We start from the raw sequence: 11505 nt of genomic DNA on the forward strand, positions 1-11505 counted from the left end.
TGGGCTCCCCCGGCCCACCCCTTTCTGCTGCACGGGGATGTGGTCCCGGCCTGGGATGGGGGCAGGGAAACAGATGTCCCTTGTTGTAATCGCGCTTCCCCACCCCCACTTCTGTGTGCACGGGAGGGGTGCCAAGGGTAAATGCTGTCCCCCGCCCAAACGTGCCCGCAGATAGGCCCCAACCTCAGGCGAGCCTCTCCCCCACAAGCCCACCCACCGCAGCTGTGCTCTGCGAAGTGGGGGTGAGAGGGGTTCCAGCATTGCCGAAGAGACCTCAGAGCAGGGGCGTCCGCCAAGGGTACCCGGCCTCCGCAGGAACGGGAAGGTGCTGCCTGCCGTTCCGAGCCAGCCGGGGGGGACGCCATGCTCTGAGGAGGCTGTGGCTTGAAAGAGCTTTGTCCTTATATAGAAACGCCTCCCTGGAAAAGAAGAGCTAATTCCTCTTAGGTGTCTAGTACTCACGTCACGGGGCAGGGCTGGGCTGCGGGGTCTCTGCAGGGGTTTCCAGTCTGCAGCAGGAGGGCCGAGAGCCCACCAGACCCCTCCCGCGAAGTTGTTCCAGGCAGGCCGGGGTGGGGGGCAGTGCCAGCCCCACGAGGGCCCGAGAGACCAGGGCGTCCCAAGGGGACAGTGCCTGCCGTGCCTGGGCACAGGGGACAACGGTATCCCCAGAGCTGTGAGCTGGTCCCCGTGGCCCCTCCAGGCCAGCTCAGCCCGGAGCGGGGCTGGTAAGCTAGGGCCAGGGCTTCAGGAGAGGAGGGGCGGCCCAACTCTGAACCGAAATGAAACGGGAGGGGCTGCCCAGGGGACTGGCCATCTGTCAGCTCCGGGCAGGTGCTGGTCCAGGAGCCCGCCCACCCGCTCCCCAGACCTCGCTTCATGGCCTGGGCAGGGGTGGGCACAGATAGGGCCTTCTGGAAGGTGCCGGCAGAGAGGGTGCTCAGATAACATAAGCCATTTTAATACGAACAACTCCGTAGTGTTTAGTGCATTCACGATATTGTGCAGTCACCACCTCTATCTAGTTCCAGAACATTCTCATGACCCCGTACCCGTTAAACAGTAACTCCCCATTCCCCCAGCCCCCCGGCAAACACCAGTCTGCTTTCTGTCTCTGGATTTGCCTCTCCTGGACATTTTATTACCAATGGCATCACAGACTATGTGGCCTTTTGTGACTGGCTTTTTTCACTCATTGTGGGGCTGTCAGGGCTCATCCGTGTTGTAGAGTGTCGGTGCCTTGCTCCTTTCACGCGGATAACATTCAACTCTATGTACAGACATGTTAAGAGATGTCCCTGCTGCCTGCTGGGGACCAGACTGCAGTGTAGGTGTGGGTGTGCAGGAGGTGCGGGGCACCCAGCCTTGGCTGGAAATCTTTAGGGTAACCCTTTTGGAGAGGAACATGGCAGGACCATGGAAACTTCCATCATTCGTCCTGGTCCTCCCACTCTGGTCTCCCACAGTGTCTCTGATGACAAAAGCACTGGGACCTGGGACTTCCCTGGCGGTCCAGTGGTTAAAACCCTGCACTCCCACTGCAGGGGGCGCGGGTTCGATCCCTGGTCGGGGAACTAAGATTTCACATACCGCGTGGCATGGCCAAAAAGAAAGAAAGAAAGAAAAGCACTGGGACCTGCTCCGGGTCCAGCAGCAGGTGGTCAGTCAAGGAACTTACTAGAACATCCTCAGCCTGCTGGCCTAACACAGAGCTGTCTTACGTCATGGCAGAGTGCGGCGACACATGATAAACTTTTGTGCAGAGAAAGCAGATCTCAGAGCTATAGGAGTGCCATGTAAACTGACGGGGGCAGAAACCCCCGCAGAGGACAGCTGGTGATGGAGGGTTGGAAAGGGGCTGCACAGACGTCTGCACCGTCAGGGGCACCACTCTGTAAAACACTGAGGCCGAGGAAGCAAATGGACCGTGAGCCGTTCCCCTCCAGGTGGGCCATGGCCAGGAGGGGCTCACGGCAATGTGTCCCTCTCTGGTCCCCCGTCCTCACCCTGGTGACTGCCCTGTGAGGGCCCTTCCCAGGGAGAGAGGCCAGCCCCGCCCGGGGTCACACAGCCCTGCTCCCTGTGCCTGCAGGAGCCATCCTGCCTGACGGAGACCTCCCTCTCCTCCCCTCGCCTTGACAGCCAGCCCTGGCATGGCTCCCAGCCCCCCACAGTGACCCAGGGACAAAGGACAGCTGCCCAGCCTGGCTTCTCATCAGAGGAGGCCCAGTCGTCCAGTCTTCTGCTGCTGTCTCGGACACGCTGGCGGCCTGCACCCCCCTGGGCCATCTCCTGGACCGCCACCCCCTCTCACCCCCACGAGGCCAGCAGGCAGGGTGGGACCTCTTGCGACAGATAGCAAGCCTACTCACTCAGCAATGTCGTCACTCTCCCTACCCCCACCCCAGGCTCGGGGAGGCCAGGTGCTGCTAATGGTCAGTCTGCCCAGCCCGGTGTGGACGTGCCAAGTGCCAGCGAGCCCCTGGGGGCGGCCAGTACCAGGCTGGAGTACCCGGGAGAGGCGGGGGGACAGCTGCAGCCCCAAGATGTAAACAGGCCGAGCAGCTTCAGGTATAAAAGCTGGAGCCCCCGCAGCCTCTCAGCACCCCCAGCCTGACCCGCCTTCCCAGAGCCCTAGAAGGAAGCTGGGCGAAGGTGAGCCCTGCCCAGGGAGGGGTGGTGTGGGCACCCAGCCGGGCCGGAGCTGCCCGAGCTGCATGGTAGGAGCTTGGGCCTCGTCTTCCGCTGGACAAGGGGAGGCCCTGGGTGCTGGGGGAACCCCAGGGAGGTCCAGGAGAGGAAGAAAAAGAGGAGGAAGGAGAGGGGCAGCCCCAAGGTAACTGGGTCTGCGGGGGTGGGCACGTGTGCACACATGTGCCTAGGCGGGCCTCTGAGAGCATGGCTGCAAGCTGGGGTCAGTAGGGGGTGGCTGAGTCCCCCTCACAGGGCTCCCGGTGCTGAGTGGGGGAAGGGCCTGGCAGAGCAGAGGCTCCAAGGCCCCCAGACCCACCAACTCTGGCAGGCATGCTGAGCCAGCTCTGGGCCCACGTGCCCAGCCCCTGTCCCAGTGGGGCCCCAAGGCCTCCATCACCCCTTCCCACCTCCCTCCAGCCCATGAGGCCTTTTTCTCACTGAGCATCTGAACTTGGTGATTCACTCTCAGGTGCTAGATGCAGACCACAGCCTCCAGGAAGGCCACATGGGCGGTCCTGAGTGGTCTGGGGACAGGGGAGGGTCCTGCCAGCCTTGGAGGGGGCATAGAGAACGCAACAATACTGGGCATACGTGGGGGTCTGAGGGGGGGCGGAGCCAGGCCTTAAAGCTATGACCAGCTTTGGCTATGGAAGGCAGTGAGGCGGGAGGAGAGGGACGAAGGCCTTCCAGGCGCTGGGAGCACCCCAGGAGGCTGCACAGGGGGCTGCAGAGCCGGCTCTGTGCAGTGCCGTTTAGCCCCCTCCCCACTCCCCTCCCCGCTTCCTGCCCTGACTAGGCGTGCCAGGTGAGACTCCATCCCAGGCCCTGGATCAGGTGCTATAAGTACACCAACCACAGCCTGAGGCCCAGGCCCTGCCTCCCCTGCTGTCTCCAGCGCTGATCTCAGGCTCCCCTGCCTTCATGGGGGGTGGGGGTGGGGGGATGCCCCGGAGAGCAACGGGGTGGGAGCAGGGTGGTAAACAGCCCAGCGCAGGGCGCCCACAGCGCTCTGCAGTCAGGATGTCAACCCAAGGCTTGGCCAGACCTGGCCTGGAATTTGGCCCTGTCCCTCCTCCATAAAGGGGGTGACATTGGCCCTGGGCAAGGCCCCGAGTGGCAGCCAGGGAATCCCTTCCCTCCAGAACGGACCCCATGATTCCAGGGTAGAGAGGGGAATCACGGTCTCACCGTGGGATGCAGGGTAGTGGGGTCTGTCCTGGGCCTCCAAGGCCTGGGCCTGCCCTTGATCCCGGCTGACCACCCCCGCCCAACCTCCCGGACAGGCTGCAGGGACTGGCCATTATGGGTGACACCCACCACAGGATCCGACACCCTTTCCCCACCATCTCCTTCCCTCATGGCTCCTTGCATGACCCTGCGAAGGGGCAGGGCAGGGCGGGCGGGCAGGGGTCTCTCCATTTCACAGATGAGGAGCCTGAGGCCCAGAGCAGCTGGGGGGCACGCCCAGGGTCAGGAAGCAGGACGCAGCCCTGGGCTGGATCCAGCCCTCCCTGCCCCCCGCTGCAGCTTGAGTTGCAAGCTTTGACCCGTGGCTTCTCTACTGGGAGAAAGGAGACGCCTCCGGCCACTGCCTGGCTGGCTTATGCCCAGCAGGTCACTGAGCTGCCTCTCCTGGCGGCGGGAGTAGGTTCCAGAAGGCTCCACCACCCCGTGAACTTCCGAGAGGGCCAACGAGCCTCTGACATAGCTGCTCTGCCACGAGCCCCAGAACCCAACCCGCCCTGGGGACAGCAACCCGAGAGCTCCACAGGTCACAAGGCACTGTGTGGGGGCACGGGACAGCCCGGTCCCTGTGCCCAGACCCCACCTGCCCAGCTGGAATCCCGGCCTGCCTCAGTGGCTCCTGCCTGAACCTCCAAGAAGTGGGGACACTGCCGTGGGCACCTCCTCAGGGCAGATGCACAGCGGGCCGCCCTCCTGAGCGCCTGGGAAGGGGGTGGGGCCATCCTGCTGGAGTGGGTCTGGGCCTTGCTCAGTCCAGGGCCAGCTCGAGACTGGCCTACACGCAGCACGCCTCCCAGCCGGCGGCTAGTGTCCAGCCAGGATGACCAAGGCCTGCCGGTCTGGGGTCCGGGAGAGAGAGACCAAGGCCCTGGGCCCTGAGTCCTGGCAGGAGGAGGTGGTGCTTCAGGTAACCAGGAAGGCTTCCCAGAGGGGGCGGCTTTGAGGTGAGCCTGGAAGGACAGAGGAAATTACCCAGCAGCGTTGAGGGGTCAGACAGCGCCACCTCCACCTCTTCCGAGCAGAGTGAAGGACCTCGTGTGTATCACTTATCGTCTCAAAGCCTCAGTCTCTTCTTCTGTGAAGTGGGGTAACACCTCAGGGTGGCCAGCTACCAAGAGGCAGGGCTCAGACGCATCTTCCTCAGGGCCTGGGCACGAGGGCCTCTGCAAGGCCGGGGCCCCAGGGTGCTGGGAAAGCTGACCCTTCCAGCCACCCTCTGCAGCCCGAGGCCTGTCTGGGGTCTGGGTGCCTGGGGTCCCCACTCTAGGGCCAGGAGCTGGCACCAGGCAGGGTCCAGGCAGAGCACCCTTTCCTGCCCAGCACACCTGCCGAGCCGGCTCCCTGTTCCCTGCAGGGCCAGGATGGATGAGGACTTCTCCTCCCAGATGAAGAAGATGGCCATGGCCATGGGCACATCCCTGTCGGACAAGGACATAGACTTGCTGCCCACTGACATGAGGCACCATGGTACAGCCCGCCCCCGCCCACCCTGGGCCAGCCCCACTGTGGATGCAGGAGACCCCCTGGGGCTGGGGGAGGGCACAGGACCCGGCAGCCCCCACCCCAGGGGAGGAATCCCCCTCTGGGCCCAGGCCCTGCTGGCCAGGGCAGTCCAGCCCCGAGGGGGATGGCCCTGGTGACACGCCCGGTCATCCCCAGGCTCCTTCAACTACATCAAGTTCTTTGAGTACATGCAGAAGTTCCAGGCCTCGGGGCAGCAGGAGAGTGTCATCCGCAAGGCCTTCCAGACCCTGGACAAGGACAAGAGTGGCTTCATCGAGTGGAATGAGATCAAGTAACAGCCAATGGCCGGGGACGGGATGTCCTGGGCCCTGGTCCCCCTCCCTGGTGGTGGCTGGGGATGAGGGGGTACTGAGCTCTGGGCCCCCTCCCCGACCTACAGCTACCACGCTCACCCCAGAAGACCTGGTACCCCCACTGGGCTCCAGCAGGCCTTGTGGGAGATGGGGCCAGGCTAGAAACAGGATCCAGGGGCACAGCACTGGGCCCAGGACCAGAGACCCCTCTCCAGCTGGGCCTCAGTTTCCCCAGCTGTAAAGTGGGGAGCAGGCACCTTGTATACCATTGGGCACCGGCCAGATGCCCCCTCAGCTCCGACCCAAGCCCACCCCTGGCCCCAGGTACATCCTGCGCATCTTCCCCAGCAGCGGGCCCACCACCCCACTGACGGACGAGGAGGCTGAGACCGTGATCCAAGCAGCCGACACGGATGGGGACGGGAGGATTGACTTCAAAGGTGGGGCAGCAGAGATGAGAGGGGCAGGGATACCTCTCAGGACTTTCCTGCCCCCCACTCCCCATCACTCGCACTCAGTTTGCTCCACGTCCAGAGCCTGTCTCTGTGCAGGGCTGACCAGGCTCCCCACTGCCAGGCGTGGACCCCATCCCCCAAAGCTTACAGCCACCTGTGGTGGTCACCATCGTCCCTGTTCACAGAGGGGGAAGCTGAGTCTCCGGGATGCTGAGGGGGCTTGGGCATCTCACCGGGCCCAGGGGAGCTGCTGCAGGTAGGTTTCTGAGCAGGGGAGAGGTGGCCCAAGCCGGCTTTGGGGAAGGTCGAGGGGGCAGATTAGATGGGGGGTTTCCGAGATGGGGAGGAAGGTTTGAGGCAGAGACTAGGGCCTGAGGAGCTGCAGAGGTGGACGCAGGAGGAAGGAGGTCAGGTGGGCCAACGGCTGCGTGTGAGTTGAGCAGGCGGGAGGGGGTTGCCCAGGAGGAAAGGCATTTCTGGGGCTGCAGGCCTTCCCTGAGGCTCCCATGGCTGCCCTGGGGTCTGCATCATCCTGCCGCCCACCCACCCAGATGCTGACCCCAAGCCTGGAGGATGGCCCTGGGAACAGGCAAGCACAGGCTCAGAGCCCCAGACTGGGGACCTGTCCTCACCCTCCAGGCCTCCACTTGGTGCCCGCAAATACCAGCAAACCTTGACTTGTGCGGTGGTCGCAAGACTTAAAATAGGGGCAGCCGGGCCAAGGGGTCTGTTTAGGATGCAGCCCCCCAGCCTCTCTGTGCCTCAGTTTCCCCACTGAAGGCAGGATGATCACAGGAGCACTTGCTCAGAGACTCTGAGGGGAACTGCTGAGGGTTCATCGTAAGACCCAGGGTGGGTGAGCTCACCACCACCAAGCTGGCCGGGCACAGGGCACACAACAACGGTGTGGGGCACTCGGGCAGCCAAGTTCCGGTCCTTCCTGCTCCCCACCCAGGACTCAGGAGGGCAGGATACAGGGCCTCCGTGGACCGCGAAGTCCCCCATCATAAAGGAGGCTTCCCGCTGGGCCTGCAGGGCTTGGTGGGGCACAAGCCAGCGGGTTCTTTACTAGAAATCTGTCTCCTGTTCTAGAATTTTCTGAATTGATCAAAAAGGAGAAAATTGCAAAGAAGTAGCACCACGCCCAGCCCCGGCTGGCTGAGCATCCCCCAAGGGGCACCGTGGGATTCGCGAGTGCCCTGTGGAGGCCATGGGAGTGGACGCAGCTTGAGCCAGGAAAATTGAAGAAAAACAGCATTAAATGAACCGCAGCCCATGTGTTTGTTGGGGGTGTGCAGCGTCAGCTAGGGTGGGGGCAGGGTCGTGAGTCTCTGGGTGATGGGGAGGGCAGGGTGGCATGGGGCGTGCAGGAGGGAAAATGGAAGGCCGGGTGGTGTGTGTGTCCAGCCTACTCTGCCCCTTCCTGTTCCTGCCTCACTGGGGGCACCCTCGGAGGGCAGTCCCCCACTCCAGCCCCGGCCCCTCCTGGATCTGCCCTCCCAGCGTGGTGCTCTCTGGACCCAGACCCCCCCCCCCGCCACACACACACACACACCCGGCCCCGGCCCCCACTGGGCTCAGTGCAGCTGCTCACCAGGCTGGGTCCTAGGCTGCCTGGAGTCCACAGCGCAGGGACAGCTTCAGCCCCAGGGTGCCTCTGGGGGGTCCTGGCACCAGCCCTGCACCCTGCACTCCGGGCTGGACGTGTCCAGGGCTCAGATCTCTGCCGATATCTCTTCGCCTCCTCCTTCCAGTCTTTGAGACCCAGTCCCTCTCTTTGAGGCCTCCTCCCCTTCTCCCCAAGCTCATCCTCCTGCAGGAGTCCTCCCCCACCCCACCCACCTGCCCCAGCCTCTGCGCCAGCCATACTCGCCCACCCGGTGGGCTCCCTTCTTGTGCTTTAAGCACCTCTCTCCTGTACTCCAGACTCCTGTGCCCATTCTGGCTGCCTGACACCCTGTTTCGTGTGATGGAGGCGTCTCAAGCTTAACGTGCCCAAGGCTGAGCTCCCGTCTTCCTCCCACAGTCCCACCCTCGGTCTTCCCATCTGTTAGCTGAGTCGTTCCTCTGCTGCTCAGGCCGGGAGCTCTGTGGTCACCATGCAGAGGGTGTGGATGTGCTCCCCGCTCCATCCTGGGGACTGGTAGCTGGGAGAGCACTAGGCCCCCATCCGAGCCCCCTGCATCCACGTGGGTGTGATGGGTTCCCTCCTCCAGCTGCCATGGGACTCCAGACTCTCTAGGATGGAGGGGCCAAAGGTGGCTGGATCACCCCAGGGTGAAGGCACCGCTCTCAGGAGCCCACAGGCTGGGCTATTGCAGGAGCCAAGCTCACACATCATCCTCAGCTCCCCTCCCTTTCACACCCACCTGCAACGTAATCCCACTAGCTCTGCCCTCAAACATACAGAGCGCCATTCTCCCACCATCTGGGCCACCACCAGCTCTTGCCCAGATGACCACCTTGGCCCCCAAACTGGCCTCTCTGCCTCTACCTTCCTTGACCCCCAAACTGGCCTCCCTGCCTCTACCTTCCAACAGTGGGTTCTCAATATAACGGCCAGAGAGGTCCTTTTAAAATACAAGTCAGACCCATGGCTTCACTTGGAACTTTCCAGAGGCTCCCCTCTCATGCAGAAGAGCCAAGTCCTTGGGATGTCCACATGCTCCCTGACTTTAGACCCTCCCACCCTCACTGCAGCCACACTGGCCACCCCACTGCTCCCCAGCCAGGAACCACCCTGCCCCAGGGCCTTTGCATGTTCCTGGGCCTGCTATGCTCTTCCCTAGACATCTGTCTGACTAACTCCCTCATCTCCTTCTATGTTTTCCTCAAATGTTACATCCCAAAGAGGTCAACTCTTCCGCCCTGTTTCACATTCCACTCTACCTTGCCCAGCATTCTGCATTCTCCTTAATCTATTCTCTCCATAGCACTCGCATCCCCTAATATACCATATGAGCTGCTTATTTATTGTCTATTATGAGCAAGCAAAGCATCAGGGACACGGGTTCTGAGATCCCGGAGAGAAAAACCCAAGAAGTGAGCCTGACGTTGGCACAGGGTCCCTGCCAGGGTTTGCAACTGGTTAACAGCGGTGGAGAGGCCGAGCGGCTGAGGAGGGCGTCCGGCAGTCTCCCGGGTGTTCAGTCCCTGCCAGGGAGTAGGGTCTTTGCTTGTGGTTCCTATGGGGCTAGGAGAGAGAAGTGAGGACGGGAGTATCAGGCCAGTCCTCACAGAGACTGGAGCTCAGCCTCAGCCAGCCCAGTCCCTGTCCTAACTGCCACCAGGGCAAAAGTAATCCCTCTGGACCAGGGTCCAAATTCTGCTCAATGCAGACCACATCTGACCATGCCCATTCGTCTGCATATTGTCTGTGGCTGGTAGAGAAAAAGAGAAAGCTGGTGTGGCTGCTACTATCAGATGGAGGACACTTTAAGGCAAGAAGCTCTGCTAGACAAAGAGGGACAGTTTGTAAAGATAAGGGGTCAACTCACCAGGAAGACACACAGCTCTAAATTTGTATGCACCTACTAACATAGCCTCAGACATAAAGCAAAAATGGGGCAACTAAAATGAAAAAGAGATGATGCACAACCACAGGTGGAGATTTTAGCATTCTTCTCCTGGGAACTGATAGAGCAAGTAGGAAAGAAATCAGCAAGGATACAGAAGACTTAAAAAAACACAATGAATTAACCAGAGGAGCTAGAAGGCCAAGGAGACCTTTCTTGGGAGGCTGGGGCCTAACAGATACCCTCACCCCTGCGTACGGCGCCACCCAGCCCACTATCCCTACCCCAGGGAACAGGAATGGCGTCTCAGTCCCCCTTCCTTCGGGCACACCTGTGCAGGTGGAACAGTCCAGCGGGGCAGGCCTCCCACGCCACCCCCAGCATTGTAGCCTCTCAGGGACACGTTTTCACCAGCTGGGACGTGTGAGATGCCATCACAAGGCCCATGGGCAGGTCATGGGCAGGACAGAGACCCAGGATGACACAAAGCTCCAAACCAGTTAATGTCAGGAGCAAATTATCTGTGACAACAAAAACTTGAATAAAATTAAAGCAAAGAGCTCAGATAACAGCAGAAGTGAAGGAGTATAAGGGATGCAGAGACTGGTACAGAAGAGCACCCAACCTGTCCTTGTGAACAGATGAATGAATGGATGGATCAATGGATGGATGGATGGATGGGTGGGTGGGTGGATGAACAAACAAATGGACAGATGAATGGAAAGCTGTAAATCAGGAGCTGGGGAGTCAGGCACCATCTCCCTGATTGGAAAGTCACCACCATCCATTTCTCTGCTTCTCTGGCTGTGCCACCATCTCTCCCTGAAAGTCACCCCAAGTACCTGTCTTCCCATCTGCTGAAAACCTTACTTGCAAAAATACCATAGTTTAGAAACTCCCAACAACAGCTTCAGATAAAACTACATTTTAGGGGTGGATCAGGGCATCCAAAGGCATGCCAGAGCAGGCTGCTTCTCCCCCATTTGGTCCCTGCCCTGCCCCCAGAGCCTCTGGCCTGGAGACAGTGAGCAGCTAGCTCCCTCTGCCTCTGCGCAGCTCAGGGAGGGTCGAGCAGGCCCAGCATCTGAAGCCCGCAGCCTGCTGAGCTGGTGACCCACCGCCCCTCCCCTGGCAAAGCTCACTCCAAGACCTTGCCCCTGGGGCCCAGCCCCTCCCCACCTCTTTTCTGGGACTCAGGAGGAATGCCTCAAATGGCCAGCCTGGCTCTTAGAACAGCAGGCAGAGACAGCTGGTAGGCTGAAGTGGGTGGGGAGCTGGGAGGGGCTCCAGGCCCAGTGGGAAGGGCTCCAGGAGCAAAGCTGTCCCAAGGGGAGACAGGCGGGGGCCAGGAGCGCTGTGGGTGACTAAGCAAACCCCCTGCTCACCTCGAGCCCCAGGACTGGGAGCCCCAGTTGGAGCTGGAGGGACTGCAAGGCCTGCTCTCTGCCCGGTCATCTCATGGTGATGAGACAGCCCCATAAGGGAGGGAACATGGATGGCACACATGTGCTCTGCCCAGGGACCAGGCCAGGCACTCCACCTAGGAGGGGTCAGGCCCAGAGCGGCCCTGCTCATCTCACTGCTGTATCCAGCTCTGGCCTGGGGTTCTGCGAGCGATCAGCTCTGGCATGAAGGAAGGAAGAAGTCGTCCTGTGCAGATGAGGAAACTGAGCCCCCGGTACCCCAAAGCAGGGGATGGGGGTGCCGGGAGGGCCTGCGGGTCAGCGCTCCTGTGAGCTGCCTCAGGCCCATGGGGCGTCCACCTCTGCCCTCCTGGTG

General features: G+C 61.4%; 1 protein-coding gene across 1 annotated transcript; it reads left to right on the plus strand.

Moving 5' to 3' along the window:
- The first annotated feature begins 2631 nt into the window (after positions 1 to 2631).
- PVALEF (parvalbumin like EF-hand containing) lies at positions 2632 to 7383 on the plus strand. The gene is made up of 5 exons (XM_059908912.1): positions 2632 to 2655; positions 5294 to 5406; positions 5599 to 5734; positions 6081 to 6196; positions 7304 to 7383. Exons 2-5 carry the CDS (start codon positions 5301 to 5303, stop codon positions 7345 to 7347), a joined length of 402 nt encoding a protein of 133 aa, XP_059764895.1. The 5' UTR covers positions 2632 to 2655; positions 5294 to 5300; the 3' UTR covers positions 7348 to 7383.
- Positions 7384 to 11505: the final 4122 nt, after the last annotated feature.

Source organism: Balaenoptera ricei, chromosome 20 (genome assembly GCF_028023285.1).
Source record: "Balaenoptera ricei isolate mBalRic1 chromosome 20, mBalRic1.hap2, whole genome shotgun sequence".
NCBI lineage: Eukaryota > Metazoa > Chordata > Mammalia > Artiodactyla > Balaenopteridae > Balaenoptera > Balaenoptera ricei.

Excerpts from the sequence above, each read along its gene's own strand:
- PVALEF (XM_059908912.1), top strand. The coding sequence starts at position 5,301 with ATGGATGAGGACTTCTCCTCCCAGATGAAGAAGATGGCCATGGCCATG. Across the intron at positions 5,735-6,080 it reads ATCGAGTGGAATGAGATCAA|GTACATCCTGCGCATCTTCC; the intron begins GTAACAGCCAAT and ends CCCTGGCCCCAG. Across the intron at positions 6,197-7,303 it reads CGGGAGGATTGACTTCAAAG|AATTTTCTGAATTGATCAAA; the intron begins GTGGGGCAGCAG and ends CTCCTGTTCTAG.